The sequence below is a fragment of the Symphalangus syndactylus genome, chromosome 13 (genome assembly GCF_028878055.3).
Source record: "Symphalangus syndactylus isolate Jambi chromosome 13, NHGRI_mSymSyn1-v2.1_pri, whole genome shotgun sequence".
NCBI classification, from domain to species: domain Eukaryota; kingdom Metazoa; phylum Chordata; class Mammalia; order Primates; family Hylobatidae; genus Symphalangus; species Symphalangus syndactylus.
The window spans coordinates 42775119-42796109 of record NC_072435.2 but is presented as its reverse complement, the minus strand read 5'-3'; the positions used below and the strand labels follow the sequence as shown (position 1 = coordinate 42796109).

At 48.6% G+C, this 20991-nt stretch overlaps 2 protein-coding genes and 1 long non-coding RNA gene across 11 annotated transcripts in view; 2 read left to right on the top strand and 1 right to left on the bottom strand.

Annotated features, from left to right (window-relative positions):
* The window catches only part of LOC129460809 (uncharacterized), a 137076-nt gene that overhangs the window by 107750 nt on the left and 8335 nt on the right, over positions 1-20991 (top strand). The window lies entirely within an intron of this gene.
* SMIM7 (small integral membrane protein 7) overlaps positions 19-20991 on the top strand; it is a 32385-nt gene continuing 11412 nt past the window's right edge. For 2 of the 9 annotated variants that reach the window (XR_010115324.1, XR_010115322.1), the window contains exons 1-6: positions 899-1003; positions 1088-1129; positions 1640-1692; positions 7227-7317; positions 10791-10908; positions 15577-15718. Coding sequence is in view for 4 of the 9 variants with exons in the window: in XM_063616485.1 (XP_063472555.1) it covers positions 978-1003; positions 1088-1129; positions 1640-1692; positions 7227-7317; positions 10791-10908; positions 15577-15657 (411 nt within the window). In the remaining 5 variants the exon portion in view is untranslated. The other 7 variants (XM_063616485.1, XR_010115323.1, XM_063616487.1 and 4 more) reach the window with 7 other exon arrangements.
* On the bottom strand, positions 13957-14351 carry LOC129460806 (V-type proton ATPase subunit G 1-like). The gene has a single exon (XM_055239199.2). It carries the CDS (start codon positions 14317-14319, stop codon positions 13963-13965), a length of 357 nt encoding a protein of 118 aa, XP_055095174.1. The 5' UTR covers positions 14320-14351; the 3' UTR covers positions 13957-13962.

Below are 20991 nucleotides of genomic sequence, written 5' to 3'. Positions count from 1 at the left end.
CCCCCGCGGGAGAGGAGGGGCGACGGCCCACCCCGGGACAGGTGGTGGGGACGCCCAGCACCACGGACGGAGCTGGATGGTCGGGCATCCCAGGCGTTGACCCTCCTGCCATCGCTACCGCGTTCAGCCCAGCGAGGCGGGGTGCGGGGCACCCGTGTAAGGCGAGGGAGGCTGGGGAGCTGCCGGTTCTGGGGGCCCGTCCCTCACGGAGCTCACCCACGCGGGACGCCCGTTCCCAGGGGGCCGGATCAGCCAGGACTTTGTCCCCGTGGGCTCAATTAGGACCCTGCTCTTCGGTGGAGCCCAGTGAGGACCCCTACGCCATGGTGGGACCCCATGAATCAGAACCCCTGTTCCCCGTAGAGCTCGGTTAGGACCTCGGTCCTCTGTGGAGCCCCGTCAAGACTTTCCTGCCCCATAGGGTCCGTTCGATCAGGAACCCCGTCTTCGGTGGGGCTCTGCAAGTCAGGACGTCTTGTGAGGGGCAGCTCAGTGAGAACCACCGTTCCCCATGGGGCCCAGGAGGATCTCATTTTAGAGCCCAGTTGGTTGGGGCACCCGTTTCTAGGGACCCCATTGCGTCAGGACCCCGCACCCTGTGCAGCTTAGGAGTCAAAGGATTCCTTTTCCCCAGAAGCCCAATTTGGGACCCCAGAAAGTGAGTAGGAATTGCTGCCCAGCTAACCCTACGGCATCGAGACCCCACGCGTGCGCGGCACGCTTCGAACGCGTGACCCAATCCCGCCCCCAGGAGACCCCGCCCCTTCCATTCTGGCTCTCTGGGCCTCCCCAGCGAGGTGGGGCGCTCGCGCTCCCTTAAGGGGGCTTGGCCTGCAGAGGGCGGGACCCTCCCTGCCTTGACCTTCGATTGGCCCAGCCCTCGCCACTGTTGCTTTAGGATTGGTCGGCTTGTGCTCCTCTCCCCTCCCTCCCTGGGGCTTCCGCTTCCGGTTCTGACGGACGCGTCGGCCGTAACGATGATCGGAGACATCCTGCTGTTCGGGTAATTAGGAGGACCAGAGGCTGGGAAGAGAGAGCCAGGCAGGACGCGGGGGCGCCCCTAGTAACTGTAATTTTCCCTCTCCAGGACGTTGCTGATGAATGCCGGGGCGGTGCTGAACTTTAAGCTGTGAGTAGGCCGCGGCCGGACTGCGGCTCCATCCGGGGAACCCGTAGCCCCGCCCTCATAAACGTGATCTCGGCGCACTTCTCAGGCCCCGCCCCCAAGCCGCAGGCCCCGCCCTTTCCGCCCTCTGTCCACGCCTCCAGCCTGGTTTATCTTCCTTGACCCCCACCCCCCGAGAGACCTTAAACCCATCTCTCCGTTCCTTGCTTGTCCCTCTGTTCACCTTCCTGGAGAGCTTAAGACCCATCCCTCAAGAAATAGCCCCACCCCGGAGCCTCAGCCCTGCACCCGCACTGTCGGGCCACTTTGTAAATTGTCAGTGGCTGCTGACCTGGCTGTGATTGTCCGGGCAGTGGTGGCCCAGAGAGGGACATTGAACGTCAGAGGTCACACAGCAAGTTTGCGGCAGGGCCAGGGCTGAAACTTAGTGTTTGTGGCCTTCTGAGCTGGGGGTCAGGGGGCTGAGGACTCTATGTCCCATAGAAAGTGGACACTGTCTGCTCCTCTTTGTAGGAAAAAGAAGGACACGCAGGGCTTTGGGGAGGAGTCGAGGGAGCCCAGCACAGGTAAGGTCTTCCTGGATCCTGGAATTGCATGGTCCACTTCAGAGGACAGTTCTGTTTCGTCAAGCCCTACCTTCGTTTTCTTTCTTTGTCTGTCTTTTTTTTTTTTTTGACACAAGGTCTTCCTCTGTTGTCCAGGTTGGAGTGCAGTGGTGCGATCATGGCTCACTGCAGCCTCGACCTCCTGAGCTAAAGTGATCCTTCCACCTCAGCCCCCTTAGTATCTGGGATTACAGGCGTGTGCCACCATGCCAGGCTAAATTTTGTATTTTTTGTAGAGATGGGGTTTCTCCACGTTGCCCAGGCCGGTGTCGAACTCCTGGGTTCAAGTGAGTCCCCCCGCCTTGGCCTCCTTGAGGGCTGGGATTGCAGGCATGAGCCACAAGTTTTCTCTTTAATTGAGCGTGTGTGTGAGTGGGAGATGATTGAGAATGTGCTATCCTTTCTGCCTACCTCTGTCATCTATTTCTTTCTCCCACCAGACCTCCCTGATGTGAGCACTCGCATCACTTCCTACCGTTATAATTTTCTGTTATGTTTGCTGTCATCTGGCTAATGTCTGCCCCTCACATTTGACTGAAAACTTCAGAGAAGAGGCCCTAGCTTGGCTTGTCCCATCCTTTGTCCTTGCCGTACCAGTCCTCCGATGCCTGTGAAAGAATGAATGAACAACCTCACACATAGCTGTTGCTTTCAGAGGGTTGCAGACCTGCCACTTTTAAAATTAGATGCCAACATTAGATTTTTAATCAGGAGATTTTATATAAAAATTAAGATGTCTGATTTTTCTTGAAAAATTGGAACATTCTGCAACTCAAGACTCAGGAGAGCTGTTTGCATCTATTGAGTGTAGTTGAGAAGGACTCTGAGGAGGTGGGGCCTGTAGACTCTGCCTCATCTCAGCCCTAACCGCTTCATATGTCTGTCATCCGCCTGGGCCCTGGAGGTCCCAGAATTTACACTTCCTGCTGAATTTAATTGTGTAACTATTTGGAGTCTTAAGGGGATCTGTACATGACTATTGTATCCATTCATTCTTTCATTCACCAGATATTTGAGCACCTAACGCATGCTGGCTACTGTGCTAGTTGCTGGGATACAGCAGGGGTAAGACAGAGTGGAACTTACCATGGGGTGGGACACGTGATTTCTAAGCAGGGAATAGATGGTGACGAGGTGATGTTAGGTGACAGGGACAGGGAGTCACAGGATGGTGATGGGGTTACCCTCTTGCTGGGGTGTGGAAGGGAAGGCCATTTGAGGAGGTGGCGTCACAGTCAAGGCGGTGGATGCTGTGATGGAGCACTGCCCAAGGATGGGGGAACCCTGAGGAACAGAGGTTTTCTTCTTTTAGAGACAGGGTCTTGCTCTGTCGCCCAGGCTGGAGTGCAGCGGCACAGTCATAGCTCACTGTAGCCTTGAACTCCTGGGTTCAAAAGATCCTCTTGCCTCAGGCTCCCAAGTAGCTGGGACTACAGGCACTTACTACCACGCCTGACTAATTTTCTAAATTTTTTTGTAGAGATAGGTGTCTCGCTGTGTTAACCAGGCTGGTGTCCAACTCTTGGTCTCAAATGATCCTCCCACCTCAGCCTCCCAAAGTGCTGAGATCACAGGCATGAGCCACCATGCCTGGCCGAGCTGAGATTTTGAAGACACTCCAGCAGCTCCCCTTTTTGGGGGCCTGCCCCTGGGTGCTGACCCAGTTAGGTGCTTCCTGTTAGTGTTGCATTCTCCCTCCATTCCTAATAGGTAATGGTCACTTTCCCATTTTACAGATCAGGAAACTGAGGGTCAGAGATGTGGCTCAACTTTTTTGTGGCCACATAGCAAATCAGTGAGAGAATCAGGATTAGAACCTGGGTTTTTCTGACTCTAGCAGTTGTGCACTCAATCACTAGAACGTCTGTCCATCTATCCATTTATCCATCCATTCGTACATTGACTCAGCAGCCATGTGTTGCTTACCCACCACGTGGAAGGCACTACCAGGCCCTAGAGTTGCACTGTACAGATCCGAATCAGAGCCCCGGTGGGCGGGAGATTTGGCACAAAGTGGCAGGAGCATCAGTGACAGGGATGCCAGGCAGGGCACCAGTGCTCTATCAGGAGCTTCCTGCTTTGCTGTCTCCAGTCTCCTTCCAGCCCAGGTGCTGCACCTGCTGCTTCCCCTGTGGGAGCTGCTCTTTGCCCTCCATCCTCTTTGCCTGGCTTAACTGTAATACCATAGTGGCTGCATTTGTTGAGAGCGTCTTGTGTGCCAGGCAGTGTGCTAAGGTCTTCCTAGCTGCCTGACACCCCTATTGACACAAGAGGGAATGCACATAGATAGTGCAGGGGTGGGCCCAGGTCACCTGTGCAGAAGGACAGAGGCAGGATTTGAGCTCACATTTGTTAAACTGCCCATGTTTGAGGTCAGAACTTGGAGCTCTGGCACTTCCTCAGAAAGCCTGTTTTTTGTTTTTTTTGGTTTTGTTGTTGTTGTTTTTTTTTTTTTTGAGATGGAGTCTCGCTCTGTTGCCCAGGCTGGAGTGCGGTGGCACCATCTCAGCCCCCTGCAATCTCCGCCTCCTGGCTTCAAGCAATTCTCCTGCCTCAGCTTCCCTATTAGCTGGGATTACAGGCACCCACCACCATGCCCAGCTAATTTTTGTATTTTTAGTAGAGATGGGGTTTCGCCATGTTGGCCAGGCTGGTCTTGAACTCCTGACATCAGGTGATCTGCCCGCCTTGGCCTCCCAAAGTGCTGGGATTACAGACTTGAGTGACGGCACCCGGCTGGAAAGGCTTTTTCTGATCTCCCATCCTTCCCCGTGCACATGCCATGTTGGGTCTCCTCAGTGTGTGTTCCCGGGACACCCAAACTTTCCCACCAGAGCAGTCACATGTGAATATTTGTTTAGTATTTCTCCTCCCCACATGCTTGTTGGGGCAGAGCCACCAGTCTTTGTTTCTTTCTGTATCCCCTGTATACCGCTGTTGCCTGGAATGAGTAACCTTTTTTTATTTTTTGAGACAGAGTCTCGCTCTGTTGCCCAGGCGTGCAGTGGCGTGATCTCAGCTCACTGCAGCCTCCATCTCCTGGGTTCAAGTGATTTTCGTGCCTCAGCCTCCTGAGGAGGTGGGATTACAGGCACACGCCACCACGCCCTGCTAATTGTTTTTTATTTTTTTTATTTTTTATTTTTTTGAGATGGAGTCTCGCTCTGTCACCCAGGCTGGAGTGCAGTGGCGCAATCTCGGCTCACTGCAAGCTCCGCCTCCCGGGTTCACGCCATTCTCCTGCCTCAGCCTCTCCGAGTAGCTGGGACTACAGGCACCTGCCACCACGCCCGGCTAATTTTTTGTATTTTTTAGTAGAGACGGGGTTTCACCGTGGTCTCGATCTCCTGACCTCGTGATCCGCCCACCTCGGCCTCCCAAAGTGCTGGGATTACAAGCGTGAGCCACCGCGCCCGGCCAATTGTTTTGTAGTTTTAATAGAGACGTGGTTTCACGATGTTGGCCAGGCTGATCTCAAACTCTCGACCTCAGGTGATCCACCTGCCTCGACCTCCCAAAGTGCTGGGATTACAGGCGTGAGCCACTGCACCCGGCCTGGAATGAGTAACGTTTGATTGGCATCTTGTTGATGGTGGGAGGTCCTGTTTTCATGATCCTTCACTAGGGGAAGGGTCTTGTTGAGCAGCGCCTCTCAAAACTTCCTGGAAACAGACCAAGCACTTAATGTTTCTAGTCTGTGCTGGATCAGCCCTGTATACAGGTTGTGCTGCACATGACTAACCCCGTCGGCTAGATAATACCAGGCTCGTCTAAACCGTGTTCAGCAAGACGGTGTGTTCAGCACAAGCTCGGATGGAGCAGGGATGTCAGGTTGTCAGGTCATCATCCCTGAAAAAGTAGAAATTTCTGGGCTTGTGTGTGCTGTACTTACCATGCAGCCCCAGTCTACAGATACTTCGGGTAGCACCCTTGTAGATCACCTAATCTGGACCCATTCTTTTTTTTTTTTTTTTGAGATGGAGTCTTGCTCTGTCACCTAGGCCGAAGTGCAGTGACACCATCTCAGCTCAGCCTCCTGAGTAGCTAGGATTACAGGCATGCACCACCACACCCGGCTAACTTTTGTATTTTTAGTAGAGACGTGGTTTCACCATGTTGGCCAGGCTGGTCTCGAACTCCCGAACTCAGGTGATCTGCCTGCCTTGGCCTCCCGAAGCGCTGGGATTACAAGCGTGAGCCACCGTGCCTGGCCTAATCTGGACCCATTCTTTTCATTTTGGAGGTCTAGAGAGGGAGAGTGATTGACTGGAAACCCTGGAGGAAGGGTCCAGAACCCAGGTCTCTGGAGTCTTCATGTACTAAATTGCCTTCCCTCGGAGGGGTTTCTGTTCCTTGGCATTCAAGGGGACCAGAGTAAGTCATCACCAAGACACACCTTCCCTTTCACTTGCCTGAATTAGGATGCTTTTAGTTACAAACACTGCAAACCCAGCTCAAAGTGGTTAAAGCAAATTGAAACGTCCAATAGTAGAATTGTCTTCAGGCACCCTGGCTTTAGGTGTCAAACCAGTCCTCCAAGGTTAGGATTGGGGTTGGAGTTGGGGTTAGGGTTAGGGTTAGAGTCAGTATCTGACTCTCTGCAGCTCTCAATTCCCCTTTCTTTTGTGTTGGTTTTACTGTGAGACTGGTTAGGGTTGGCAAAGATGACCCCAGAGCAGGGGTTGGCATGTTTTTCTGTAAAGGGCCACATAGTAAATATTTGAGGCTTGGCGGACCATATGGTGTCTGTCTGGCACAACAATGTGACTCAGCTCTGCTGTTGTAGTACAAAAGCAGCAGGACATGATATGTAAATGAATGGGTATGGCTGTGTGCCATGAAACTTTATTCATTGACGCTGAGATTGGAATTTCATGTAATTTTTGTGCCTCACAAAATCTTCTTCTTCTTCTTTTTTTTTTAATGTAAAAACCAGCTGGGCATGGAGACTCATGCCTGTAATCTCAATACTTTGAGACGCTTAGGCAGGAGGATCACTTGAAGCCAGGAGTTCAAGACCCGCCTGGGGAACATAGCAAAACCCCATCTTTATATTTAAAAAAAAAAGTAAAAACTATTAGCTCATAGGCCATCCAAGAACAGGTGGAAGAGGCTGCTGGATTTGGCCTGTGGGCACTGAGCTTACTGAGCTTACATCTTCCCAGCTCAGTAAGCCTGGCAGAAAGTATCTTGTTCCCAGTAGTTGGGGGAAAAGTCCCAGGGCAGACTCTCATTGGACAGACTTGGGTCACATGCCCCTTCTTGAGCCAATCAGAGGCAGAGGGGCTTGGTGCTTTCAGGGGATTGGTCAGTGGTAGACACAGCCTGAGTGCTGAGGGTGGGGAAGAGGGAGAAACCCAAAGGAAAAGCCACATTGTTGCCAAAGTTGGAGGCAGTGAGCGCTGGGTGGGTGGAAGTCACAAAAACCCACTGCAGAGGTGGCAGTAGGGATGGGATGTTAGCTGTGCGGTAAAAGTGCTTTCTGATTCTTCCAGGTGACAACATCCGGGAATTCTTGCTGAGCCTCAGATACTTTCGAATCTTCATCGCCCTGTGGAACATCTTCATGATGTTCTGCATGATCGTGTGAGTCCAGCCTGCCCTTTCCTTTCAGTGTCGTCTCTTAGTCTCCTTCTCCAGGATGACCCACTGATGGTCATTCTCTGTCTTTTCAGTCATCACTCTTGTATACTGCTTTCTGTTTTCTTTTTTTTTTTTTTTTTTTTTGAGACGGAGTCTCGCTCTGTCACCCAGGCTGGAGTGCAGTGGCGCGATCTGGGCTCACTGCAAGCTCCGCCTCCCGGGTTCACGCCATTCTCCTGCCTCAGCCTCTCCGAGTAGCTGGGACTACAGGCGCCCGCCACCATGCCCGGCTAATTTTTTGTATTTTTAGTAGAGACGGGGTTTCACCGTGGTCTCGATCTCCTTGACCTCGCGATCCGCCTGCCTCGGCCTCCCAAAGTGCTGGGATTACAAGCATGAGCCACCGCGCCCGGCCTGCTTTCTGTTTTCTTTGTTTATTTTTTGTTTTGTTTGAGATGGAATCTCGCTCTGTCACCCAGACTGGAGTGCAGTGGTGCGATCTGGGCTCACTGCAACCTCCGCCTCCTAGGTTCAAGCGATTCTCCTACCTCAGCCTCCCGAGTAACTGGGACTATAGGTGCGTGCCACCACGCCCGGCTGATTTTTTGTATTTTTAGTAGAGACGGAGTTCCATCGTGTTATCCAGGATGGTCTTGATCTCCTGACCTCATGATTAGCCTGCCTTGGGCTCCCAATGTGCTGGGATTACAGGAGTGAGCCACTGTGCATGGCCCTGTTTTTTTTGTTTGTTTTGTTTTTGAGACCGAATCTTGCTCTGTTCCCCAGGCTGGAGTGTAGTGGCGTGATCTCGGCTCACTGCAACCTCTGCCTCCCTGTTTCAAGCGATTCTCCTGCCTCAGCCTCCCGAATAGCTGGGATTACAGGTGCCCACCACCACACCTGGCTAATTTTTGTATTTTTACAAGAGACAGGGTTTCACCATGTTGGTCAGGCTGGTCTTGAACTCCTGACCTCACGTGATCCACCTGCCTCGGCCTCCGAAAGTGCTGAGATTACAAGTGTGAGCCACCACACCTGGCCCTGCTTTCTGTTTTCAAAATAAGTAAGTGAGGGAACCAGTATCTGAAGGGGTTAAACTCTGTCCCTGTGTCCCCACCGAACCGGGCTGGAACTTTTATTGGAACATGGAGTTCTCCAGCCCCCGGCTATGCCCGGCACCTCTGCAGGGGCTGCCAGGAGATGCCTTCCCTGAGCCCATGGCCCTGTCACCTCTCACCAGCTCTGCTGCATCTGCCGAGGTGGAAAATGTGATTTAAATGTCCAGCACACTGCCAGATCCTGCTCCAGCTGGGCTGGAAGCCAGCAGAAATATATTCAGACTTTATTGTTTTAAATTCTGGCTTTTCATTTTCTCATTAGGCTGAGAAAACTCAAGCAGATTGCCTTTCCATCTAGCATTGGTGCCATAACTCTGATACTACTGTTAACGAATTGTGAGATTTGCTGTAAATAGATTTAGGAAAAGACACGACGAGAGAATCTGGTATTCTTGGCCTCCATGGGTCCATCCTTGTATACTTCCCCCAGAAAGAGAGAGGACAAAAAGTTGGCTGTCCTGAGTGATTGAAACTCCGAATGTGGGGTTGCTGTGCAGTCCACGTGCCACCCCAGTGGCTGTTTGTGAAGATGCTTCCAAGACATAGGAGATCTGGGGAGGATGGCATTTCACCGTCATCACAAGGACCGCAATGTATTCCCAGAAAGGCTCTTGCCAAGGTATCACCTGGCAGAGAGGATGTGAGAGCATGTATGAGGCTTGCCTAGCAACAAAGAAGGCTTGTGAAGAGATCAAGGAACTTACATGAAATTGTAGGAAGGGCCAGGCGCGGTGGCTCAGGCCTGTAATCACAGCACTTTGGGAGGCCAAGGTGGGAGAATTGCTTGAGCCCAGGAGTTCGAGACTAGCCTGGGCAGCATGGTGAAACCCTGTCTTTACCAAAAATCAAAAAATCAGCCGAGTATAGTGGCGCCTGCCTGTAGTTCCAGCTCCTCGGGAGGCTGAGAGGGGAGAATCACTTGAGCCCTGGAGGCAGAGGTTGCAGTGAGCTGAGATCCTGCCACTACACTCCAGCCTGGGCAAAAGAAGAAGACCCTGTCTCCAAACAAATAATAATAAATAAATCAAGACCTAAAGGACAAGAAGACGTTTGCCATTTGCAGAGCTGGAGAAAAGCATGGTGGCATAGGAAGTGGCATGTGCAAAGGTCCTGGGGCAGGGAAGAAGTCAGCATTCTTCCCTCATTCTCATCTTTGCAAAGGTCCTAGGGCGGGGAAGAAGTCACTATGCTTCTCTCATTCTTGTCTTTGCAAAGGTCCTGGGGCGGGGAAAAAGTCAGCATGCTTCTCTCATTCTCATCTTTGCAAAGGTCCTGGGGCAGGGAAGAAGTCAGCATGCTTCTCTCATTCTCATCTTTGCAAAGGTCCTGGGGCAGGGAAGAAGTCAGTCAGCATGCTTCTCTCATTCTCATCTTTGCAAAGGTCCTGGGGCAGGGAAGAAGTCAGCGTGCTTCTCTCTCATCTTTCCTGTGCACCTGCTTCATCATCCTCTCCTGTTTGACCAACATCTTCATTCCCTCATCTGCCAGCCTGTGACCAGAACAGCAGCCTCGGGCATCCTCCCAGCTCAACTTTCCAAGACCTTCATAGTCAGTAGCCCAGGGTCCTGTTTTGTTTCCTGGGGCAGAGTCTGTTTGACCCACCTTGGTGTCACTCGGGTCCATTTGGGGTGGAGGTTCTTGATTCTGCCATAACCACTTAGGTCAAGGGTCATCAGACCACAGGCCAAATCTCCCCACTGCCTGTTTTTGTGAATGAACTTCACAGAAGTTCATGTGTGTGGCTGCTTCTGTGTCACAGCAGTGGAGTTGAGTTGTGTGGCAGAGACCACATGGCTCGCAGAGCCAGAACTGTTAGTAAACAGTCGCCCGTTACAGAGAAAATGTGCCAACCTCTGACCCAGGCCAACTCTTTCACTGGGGGCCATGGGTGAGAGAAGATTCTCTCAAGAAAGGGCTCTCTTAGGGAGGCAGTGACTGGCTTTCCCAGCATACTTAAAAACTGGAAATCACCTAAGTGTCCAAGAATGGGAAGGATCAGGTAACTTGAAGGATGCCCATGTGACTGGCTGTCACGATACCATCACTGATGATGTGCCAGAAGGTTCTGTCTGCATGGGGAAATGAAACGTTCTGAAAGTGAAGAAAGCCAGAGGGTACTCGTCTGTGCAGCCTGACTTCAGCTGTGTAATGTGCATGCAGTAACCATGGATAAACCTTAAATGAGCGCCTTAAGTATGGGAGTGAAACACTGTTTAGCGAGGGACTTGGAAGGATCCACTCCAGATGGGGTAGAGAGGTGACCCTGCGGCAGTTGCTGAGGAAATTGGCAGAGCCTGGGCATGGTTCAATATTCCGTGTGCCTATTTCTTTTTTTTTTTTTTTTTTTTTTTGAGATAGAGTCTTGCTCTGTCACCCAGACTGGAGTGCAGTGGCACAGTCTCGGCTCACTGCATCCTCCATCTCCCGGGTTCAAGTGATTCTCCTGCCTCAGCCTCCCAAGGAGCTGAGACTACAGGTACGTACCACCACACTTGGCTAATTTTTCTATTTTTGATAGAGATGGGATTTCATCCTGTTGACCAGGCTGGTCTCGAACTCCTGACCTCGAATGATTCACCTGCCTCGGCCTCCCAAAGTGCTGGGATTGTAGGCGTGAGCCACCGTGCCCAACCTCCCTGTGCCCACTTCTGTGTTGTTTGAGCTTTGGAAAGTTTAAGAAGTTACGAAAAGTCTGAAATATGGGGAGAAACGTCCCTGAGTATTTAGGGATCGGTAGCACTGTCATCTATAACTTACATTGAAACACATCAAAAATACAGATAAATGGATAGATACATGGATAGGTACGTGGTACAGCAAAGTGTTAATTTCAGAATGTAGGTGGTGGCAGTGTGTTTCAACACAACTCTTCTGTGTGTTGAAATTTTTATAAAATAACGAGGAAAAGTTGGGGAGAAATGAACCATGGAGACCGTTTACAAGTAAAAAGCAGAAGTCTGTCTTCACAATCCAGTATTTTATAGAATATTCACAGGATTGTGCAGCCGCTATCTCTATCTAATTTCAGAACATGTTCATCAACACAGAAAGAAACCGTGTCCCCATTGGCAGTCACTCCCCATTCCCCCTCCCCGAATCCCTGGCAACCACTCATTGGCTTCCTGTCTCTGTGGATTTGCCTCATGTGGACAGTTTATACAAATGGAGTCATACACTGCATGGCCTTTTGTGTCTGGCTCCTCTCACTCAGCATCATTTTTTTGAGGTTCATCCACGTTGTAGCCTGGAGCAGTGCTTCATTCCTTTTCATGGTAGAATCATATTCTCTTGTATGACTATTCCCCAGTTTTCCATCTGTCAGTTGGTGGATAGTTGAGATGTTTGTATTTTTTAGCTATTATGAATAATGGTGACAAGAACATTCATGTACAAGTTTTTGTACAGATTTATGTTTTTAGTTATCAACTATATAGGAGTGAAATTGCTGGGTTATATGATCACTCTACGTTTATAATTTTCTTTGTTTTTTTTTGGACACAGAGTCTCGCTCTGTTGCCAAGGCTGGAGTGCAGTGGCACGTTCTCGGCTCACTGCAACCTCCACCTCCCGGGTTCAAGTGATTCTCCTGTCTCAGCCTCCCGAGTAACTGGGATTACAGGCGTGCACCACCACACCTGACTAATTTTTTGTATTTTTAGTAGAGACGGGGTTTCACCATGTTGTCCAAGCTGGTCTTGAACTCCTGACCTCATGATCCACCCACATCGGCCTCCCAAAGTGCCGGGATTATAGGCGTGAACCACCGCGCCTGGCTGAAACGGGGTTTTACCATGTTGGCCAGGCTGGTCTCGAACTCCTGACCTCAAGTGATCCACCCACCTCGGCCTCCCAAAGTGCTAAGAGTAAAGCTGGCTTGTGCTTATCCTTTTGAGAAAACACCAGAATGTTTTCCAAAGTAGCTACAATATTTTACATTCCTACCTGCAGCCTACGAGGGTTACACTCTCTCCATATCCTTGCCAACTCTGTTACTGTTAATCTTTTGACTATAGTCATCCTAGTAGGTATGAAAGTTTTTTGTTTGTTTGTTTTTGAAACAGTCTCTGTTGTGCAGGCTGGAGCTGGAGTACAGTGGCAAAATCTCAGCTCACTGCAACCTTTGCCACCTGGGATCAAGTGATCCTCTGGCCTCAGCATCCTAAGTAGTGGGACTATGGGTGTACACTACCACACCTGGCTAATTTTTGTATTTTTTGTAGAGACTGGGTTTCACCATGTTGCCCAGGTTAGTCCAGAACTCCTGGGCTCAAGTGATCCACCCACCTCAGCCTCCTGAAGTGCTGGGATTACAGGCATGAGCCACTGTGCCCAGGCAGTTTGAAGGTTTTGATTCGCATTTCCCTGATGGTTAATGATATTGAACATATTTTCATGTACCTATGGGCCATTTGTCCACCTCCTTTGAGGAAATGTCTTAAGATTCTCTGCCGTTTTTAAAAATTGGGTTATTGCTGATCCATAAGGGTTCTTTTTGTATTCTCGTTATCAGTCCATTATCACATGCGTATTTTGCAAGCATTTTATCCCATTTTATATGTTGTCTTTTTCACTTTCTTCATGGTGTCCTTTTTTTTTTTTTTTGCGTGACAGAGTCTTTACTTTTAAATGATTATCGATACACCAAGTAATACATGTAACAAGTTCTTGAATTCTATCATCTAGTAATTTTGATTAAGAGAAACTAAAAGCAGCCCAAACAATTCCACTAGTATTCACTGTTCTAAACATTAGCAAGAATGGACTACTTTAAGGCTGGCTGCTGCTTCACACAGGTTACAAAGAACTATTTACTACATTTTCATAGATAAAGCCCCTGACCTTCAAGAAAGTGTTAGGGAAAAAAAATATTTAATCCCTTCCTTTCTTCAAAGAATTGTTATGTGGTGTTTTTTTTTTTTTTAACTAGATCTAAGAAAGAAAAAGTCAACACTGATATACATGTTGCTTGAGCCAAAAGGCATAGGAAAAAAAAGACAACATATAACCATTAAATTCCTAAGAAACATGAGGTAAAAAGATGAAATCTTTAGATAATTTCTAAGTCTGTACAAAAAAGCTAGATTTGCTACTCTCCAAAAAGTGGAAGGACCTATTATATAATATATGGAAATAATTTTTTTTTTTTTTTTTTTTTTTTTTGAGACGGAGTCTCGCTCTGTCGCCCAGGCTGGAGTGCAGTGGCGCAATCTCGGCTCACTGCAAGCTCCGCCTCCCGGGTTCACGCCATTCTCCTGCCTCAGCCTCTCCAAGTAGCTGGGACTACAGGCGCCCGCCACCACGCCTGGCTAATTTTTTGTATTTTTAGTAGAGACAGGGTTTCACCGTGGTCTCGATCTCCTGACCTCGTGATCCGCCAGCCTCGGCCTCCCAAGTGCTGGGATTACAAGCGTGAGCCAATATATGGAAATAATTTAATGCCATTTCATAAGAATGTATCTAGAGCTGTGCTAAGCTTCATATTCGTGAGGGCATCTAAAGTGCCACTCCACAGAACAGGTGCTTCTCTCTTCTATCCATTTATGCAGTAGTTTTCATGGATTTCTGGCCGAATGTCACAGACAAAAGCCAAGAGGTTATCCAAGACTTCATCCCTGTTCTGCCGGAAGTACGTCTGGAGGATGGTCCTCTTCTCCTGGGTCTCCTTCTCCACTTCAGTGCTGCAACTGCCACGGGATCCCAGTGCCGCAGCCTCCTTGGCCTTGAATTCTTTCTCCCTCTGCAGGCGGTACTGTTCAATTTCAGCCTGAGCTGCTTCTTTGGCCTGCTTCAGCCTCCGGTTCTTTCTTTTGCGGGCCTCGGGCACCTTCTCGGCTGCCCGCTTCTCAGCCTGCAGCAGCTGCTGAATCCCCTGTGACTGACTAGCCATGGCCGCAGCTATTCTGAGACCAAGGCAAGCAGCCTGATGGTGTCATTTTAAGCACAAAAGTTTTTTATTGTGAATGGCCAGGCATGGTGGCTCATGCCTGTAATCCCAGCACTTTGGGAGGCTGAGGTGGTTGGATCACTTGAGGTCAGGAGTTTGAGACCAGCCTGACCAACATGGTGAAACCCTGTCACTACTAAAAATACAAAAATCAGCCAGGCGTGGTGGTGGGTGCCTGTAATCCCAGCTACTCGGGAGGCTGAGGTAGGAGAATCGCTTGAACCCAGGAGTTGGAGGTTGTAGTGAGCCGGGATGCCCCACGGCACTCCACCCTGAACAACACAGTGAGAGTCCATCTCAAAAAAAAAAAAAAAAAAAAGTTTTTAACTGTGATGAAGTTGAGTTTATGTTTTTTTCTTTTTGTCACTTGTGCTTTGGGTATTATAGTAAGAAATCATTGCGTAACCCAAGGTTACAAAGATGTACACATAAGTTTTCTTCCAAGAGTTTTGTAGTTTGGTTTCTGGAGGGTAGTTAGGTCTGTGATCTATTTTGAGTGAATTTTTTTATATGGTGTAAAGCAGGGGTCCAACTTTATTCTTTTGCATGTGGAAATCCAGCTGTTTCTGCACTCTTGTTTTTTTCAGATAACCTTTTTATTTTGGAATGAGTTTAGATTTGTGGAAATGTTGCAAAGATAATACCGAAAGTTCCTGTATATATCTTTTGTTTAACAGCTGTACCGCTTTCCCTTATAGGATGGTGGTGGTGGCTGGGCGCAGTGGCTCACGCCTGTAATCCCAGCACTTTGGGAGGCTGAGGCAGGTGGATCACTTTAGGTCAGGAGTTTGAAACTAGCCCAGCCAACATGGTAAACACCATTTCTACTAAAAATACAAAAATTAACCTGGCTTGGTGGCAGGCGCCTGTAATTGCAGCTACTTAGCAGGTTGAGGCAGGAGAATCGCTTGAACCTCGGATGCAGAGGTTGCAGTGAGCTGAGATCGCACCACTGTACTCCAGCCTGGGTGGCAGAGCAAGACTCTGTCTAAAAAAAAAAGAGTATATTCTTCTTTTAACTGTGTAGTTCAATATTGTTAATTATATTCACAGGTGGATCACAGGTTACTTTAAAAAATCAGACAATCATGTAAAATCATCTAAGTAATAGGTAATAGTCATGTAAAATAATCTCTGACAATATTTTTAGAACAGTCACCTCCTATCCTCACAGACATTTCTGCCCTCTGACTTCTCCAGGCTGTTCGGCTCTTGAATCCCAGCGATGAAACCAGGAACTCACTTTCGCGGGATGCTGAGTCTCCATTCCTCCATTCCTGATGACTTCAAGAATGTTTTTGACCAGAAAACCGACAACCTTCCCAGAAAGCTCAAGCTCGTGGTGGGTGGCAGAGTGTTCGCCAAGATGTGCATGGTTTCCCAGCCACGTCCCTGTTTTCAAAGATAGTTTCACTTTGGTCTCTGAATTGGAATGCTGTGTACTGAAGGGGTTTCAGGAGGGTTTATATAAGGGGCTGTGATGAAATTGCATTCCCTATAGATAAAAGAAAAATTATTTCTATCCAGAGATCTGAGCAGAAGGATTGGCTTGTAAGTTTAACACAGCCATGTTTTTGGACATTCAGTGTTACTTGCTGAGTCTGACAGCCTCTGGGCCCAGCCAGGGGCCCTGTTAACAAACTCCTTTCACATCCCAACAGGGTCTGCTTGGCCAGTCAGTGCAGCTGCGATTAACCCTAAAGGCTTTAAGGAACAGGCCACCTGTAACAGAGACACCAGCCTTCCTATATAGACACTAAATTGTTAGCAAGAGTGTTGAGCTAGTTCCTGGTGAAGTGTTTCCACAGAAGACGTGGAGCAGTTGTGGGGATATTAAGGGAAATTTTCCTCCGCCTTGACCCCTTTGTTAAATAAAATGACTTTGGGAGCCATTCATTGTACAGTTGCAGGAATGAGAGTGATTTTATGATGTGGTGACATTGGGACCATGTTCTAAAACCTTGGGTTTCTGAGTCTGCTTTTTGAGTAGGTGATTTTGAGGTTGAAAAACCAGGGGCCTCCATCTAGGAAATACAGCATTTTCCAGAAGCTTCTTTGAAAGGGAATCCTGGTTTCGTTGCCAAAATGAAACGCCCACGGTTAGCGCTGAATCCCACAACTGTGTGATTTGCTTGTTGAGTTTTTTGTTGTCTGGTTTTTTTGTTTGTTTATACCAATAAGAATGAGCCTGAATGTTGGTGGTTTTTGAAATCCTGACTTGGAGGTAAACCTGGAGGAAGGAAAAAAAGTAAATATGCAGGCTTTTAGGACTGAGTAGCCTTGAAAATAAACCTAATTTCTAAAAAGGACCTTTTGTTTATACTTTTTTTTTTAACCAAGAAGTCAATTTCCAACCTGAGTCCTTTTGAATTACCCTGCTGGAAAAACCTAGGATTCAATTTGGAGGCCGTGAAAAAGAAAAGAGTCAGTGGTAGAGTTTCCTTTTTGGATTTAGCTCAAATAAATGATGGTCAACAATTGGGCAAGTGGAGCTGGGCGCAGTCCCAGCACTTTGGGAGGCCGAGGTAGGCGGATCACTTGAGGTCAGGAGTTCGAAACTAGCTTGGCCAACATGGTGAAACCGCATCTCTACTAAAAATAGAAAAATTAGCCAGATATGGTGGCACGCGCCTGTAATCCCAGCCACTCGGGAGGCTGAGGCATGAGAATTGCTTGAACCTGGGAGGCAGAGGTTGCAGTGAGCTGAGATTGAGCCACTGCACTTCAGCCTGGGTGACACAATGAGATTCTGTCTCAAAAAAAAAAAAAAAAAAAGAATTGAGCAAGTGGAATTTTGACTGGAGCTTCTCCTGAAAGTATCGAAAGAGTCATTGCTAATGGTGGGCTGTTGCTAGACCAGGGTCAGGTCCACTTTTGCTGCCTCTCAGGTTGTGGAATTCTCCTTGATCACTTCTGTAATTTATTTCCTTGCCAAATCTCAGCCAAGCATCACCCCATGGTCTGTAAGTAGCAGAGGTTGGAGCTGCTGGGTCTGGCTTTGCTGAGGCCGGTGTCCTTGTCAGAACAGGCACGCCAAGATCTTGGCTGGGTCCCTCACAAGCCAGATGAATGGTGTGAAGAAACCTTCCTGCCTTATTCAGACTGGCGCGGAGGTCTCAATGAGGCGAGGCATTTGTCCATTATGGGTATGAATCATGCTCTCAGAAGAGAATCCTGTCATTGAGGTTTTGTTTCAATAGTTCTCTTTTTCTCCAGAGAACTGTTATCTCATTGTTAATAATAGCAGCATGGCTTTTTCAGATGCTGGTTGGTGGCTGCTGTACATTTTAAAAATGGAATCTCATGGTTGTGTCTCTTAAGGAAGCTTTTCAAGAACTTCACTGGCCCCAGAGGTTATCAGAGTTTGAAGTTTGGGTGCCTAGTGTCTCACAGTGTTTAAGCACTAATGTTCTGGGTCAGTTAGGTGTGAGTTCAAATCCCATCTCAGCTCATTCTGAGTAGGACCTTGGCTAATTGCTTTCCCCTCTCAAAGCCTCAGTTTCCACATCTCTAAAATGGGCCTGCAAGTTGGGTGTGCCTAAGGTTGTTGTAAGTTTCAGTGATCTCGAATGCGTCTGAGTGCCTGAGAGCACCTGTTGCTGTGGGTATCATCACTGTGTGCGTTTTCTGTCTTCTCATCCACTTTTCTTTGTGCAGTCTGCACACGCACCATTAAAGGCTGATGACAGCATTTTTAAAAATTGCAAACAGAGGCTAGCACGGTGGCTCCCAGCACTTTGGGAGGCCAAGGCAGGTGGATCACGAGGTCAGGAGTTCAAGACCAGCCTGGACAAGATGGTGAAACCCCCGTCTCTACTAAAAATGCAAAAATTAGCTGGGTGTGGTGGCATGCCCCCTGTAATCCCAGCTACTCAGGAGGCTGAGGCAGAGAATTGCTTAAAAACCTGGGAGGTGGAGGTCGCAGTGAGCTGAGATCACGCCACTGCACTCCAGCCTGGGTGACAGAGCAAGATCCTCTGTCTCAAAAAAAAAAAAGTTACAAACAGACTGGGTGCAGTGGGTGGCTCATATCCTGTAATCCCAGCATTTTGGGAGGCCAAGGTGGGCAGGTCACCTGAGGTCAGGAGTTTGAGACCAACCTGGCCAACATGACAAAACCCCGTCTCTACTAAAAAATACAAAAATTAGCCAGGTGTGGTGGCGCGTGCCTGTAATCCCAGCTACTCAGGAGGCTGAGGCAGGATAATCACTCGAACCCGGGAGGCGGAGGTTGCAGTGAGCCGAAATCACGCCGTTGCACTCCAGCCTAGGCGACAAGAACCAAAACTCCATCTCAAAAAAAAAAAAAAAAAAAAGGCAAACAATTTCCAGCCTGGTAAACCTTTTCCTGTCTTCACCATCCCCATACAGCATTTTCTGTATCCTGTATATATGTTTTGAGAGTGGATAAGGAAGGATGAGTTCTGCTGTGTTCATTTCAGCATCATTTTCTTTACACTTGCTGTGTTGCTAGGAGGTGTTACAGTTCCCATTTTTACTTACAGTGCAGTGTCAGTAAATCGTCCTTAGCCACCTTCTTACTGGACTTGGATTATATTTTGTCCACTGTGATCAGGGCTGCCCCTGGCACCAGGGTTGTGATCTTCATTGGCTTCTATTGTGGTGTTAGCTTCCTTGGGGCAGATAACCATGGAGGAGGGGTCCATAATATCCTTAAATACCACTGGTGTGGCTTTTGTTGTTGTTGTTGTTGAGACGGAGTCTCGCCCTGTCGCCCAGGCTGGAGTGCAGTGGTGCGATCTCGGCTCACACCATTCTCCTGCCTCAGCCTCTCCGAGTAGCTGGGATTACAGGCGCCCGCCACCACGCCCGGCTAATTTTTTGTATTTTTTAGTAGAGACGGGGTTTCACCATGTTAGCCAGGATGGTCTCGATCTCCTGTCCTCGTGATCCGCCCACCTCGGCCTCCCAAAGTGCTGGGATTACAGGCTTGAGCCACCGCGCCCGGCCCATTGGTGTGGCTTTAAGTTGCTTTTGTTTGTTTTACTTTGCTTGAAAAAATTTTTTAGACCTGGTATGGTGCCCATGCCTGTAATCCCAGCACTTTAGGAGGCTGAGGTGGGTGGATCACTTGAGGCCAGGAGTTCAATACCAGCCTGGCCAATATGGTGAAACCCTGTCTCTACTAAACATACATATATTAGCTGGGCATAGTGGCACGTGCCTGTAGTCCCAGCTACTCAGGAGACTGAGGTAGAGGAATCACTTGAACTCGGGAGGCAGAGGTTGCAGTGAGCCAAGTGGTGCACTTCAGCCTGAGTGGCACAGTGAGATCCCTGTCTCAAAAAAAAATTTTTTTTAAACTACTAATGCATATTCATTGAAGAAAACTTATCAAATGTATATTTGCTAGAAGAGGAAAAATAAATCACCCATAATCACATTCTCCGAGACCATCACCCTAGGTACATATCCTTCCAACCTTTCTTCTGTGCATAATCATCTAGGTGTGGTGCTTATGTTTTCTTTTGGCAGTGTTATCTTAGTATCTTCCAGCGTGGTTTTCTCACCTGATACTGTAACCATACTTCCATATCCTCCAATATGTTGTTTTCTAAAATAACTTTTTTTTTCTTTTTTTAAAGACAGAGTCTCACTTGGCCAGGCGCGGTGGCTCACGCCTGTAATCCCAGCACTTTGGGAGGCCAAGGCGGGCGGATCACGAGGTCAGGAGTTCGATGAAACCCCGTCTCTACTAAAAATACAACAATTAGCCGGGTGTGGTGGCGCACGCCTGTAATCCCAGCTACTCAGGAGGCTGAGGCAGGAGAATCTCTTGAACTTGGGAGGTGGAGGTTGCAGTGAGCCATGATCGCGCCACTGCACTGCAGCCTGGGTGACAGAGTGAGACTCCGTCTCAAAAAAAAAAAAAAAAGATAGGGTCTCACTCTGTTGCCAAGGCTGGAGTGTGGTGGCGTGATGACAGCTCACTGTAGCCACGATCTTCCCACCTCAGTCTCCCAAGAACCTGGGACCACAGGCATGTACCACAGGCTAATTATTTCTTTATTTTTATTTTTTGGTAGAGACAGGGTCTCCCTGTGTTGCTCAAACTGCTCGGCTCAACGAACCTCCCACCTTGGCCTCCAGAATTTCCGGGATTACAGGCATGAACCACAATATCATTCTTTTTTGTTTGTTTGTTTGAGACAGTCTCACTCTCGCCCAGGCTGGAGTGTGGTGGCGTGATCTTGGTTCACTGCAACCTCCACCTCCCAGGTTCAAGCAATTCTCATGCCTCAGGCTCCTGAATAGCTGGGATTACAGGTGCCTGCCCAGCTAATTTTTGTATTTTTAGTGGAGACAGGGTTTCACCATGTTGGCCAGGCTGGTCTCAAACTTCTGCCCTCAAGTGACCCACCCACCTCGGCTTCCCAAAGTGCTGGGATTACAGGCATGAGCCACCATGCTCAATCACAATATGATTCTTAATAACTGCAAATACGCCATTGTAAAGACATACCATGATTAATTTAACCAGTCCCCAGTTGATGGGCACTTGGTTTGTGTTCAGATTTTGTGTATTAGAAAACAAGGCTACAGGCTGGGAGTCACTGCCGAAGTGATAAGCTGTGGGTGGTGAATGCAGAGAAG

What these genes read in the sequence shown, in the direction of transcription:
- LOC129460806 (XM_055239199.2), bottom strand. Translation starts at nt 14,319, where the DNA reads ATGGCTAGTCAGTCACAGGGGATTCAGCAGCTGCTGCAGGCTGAGAAG.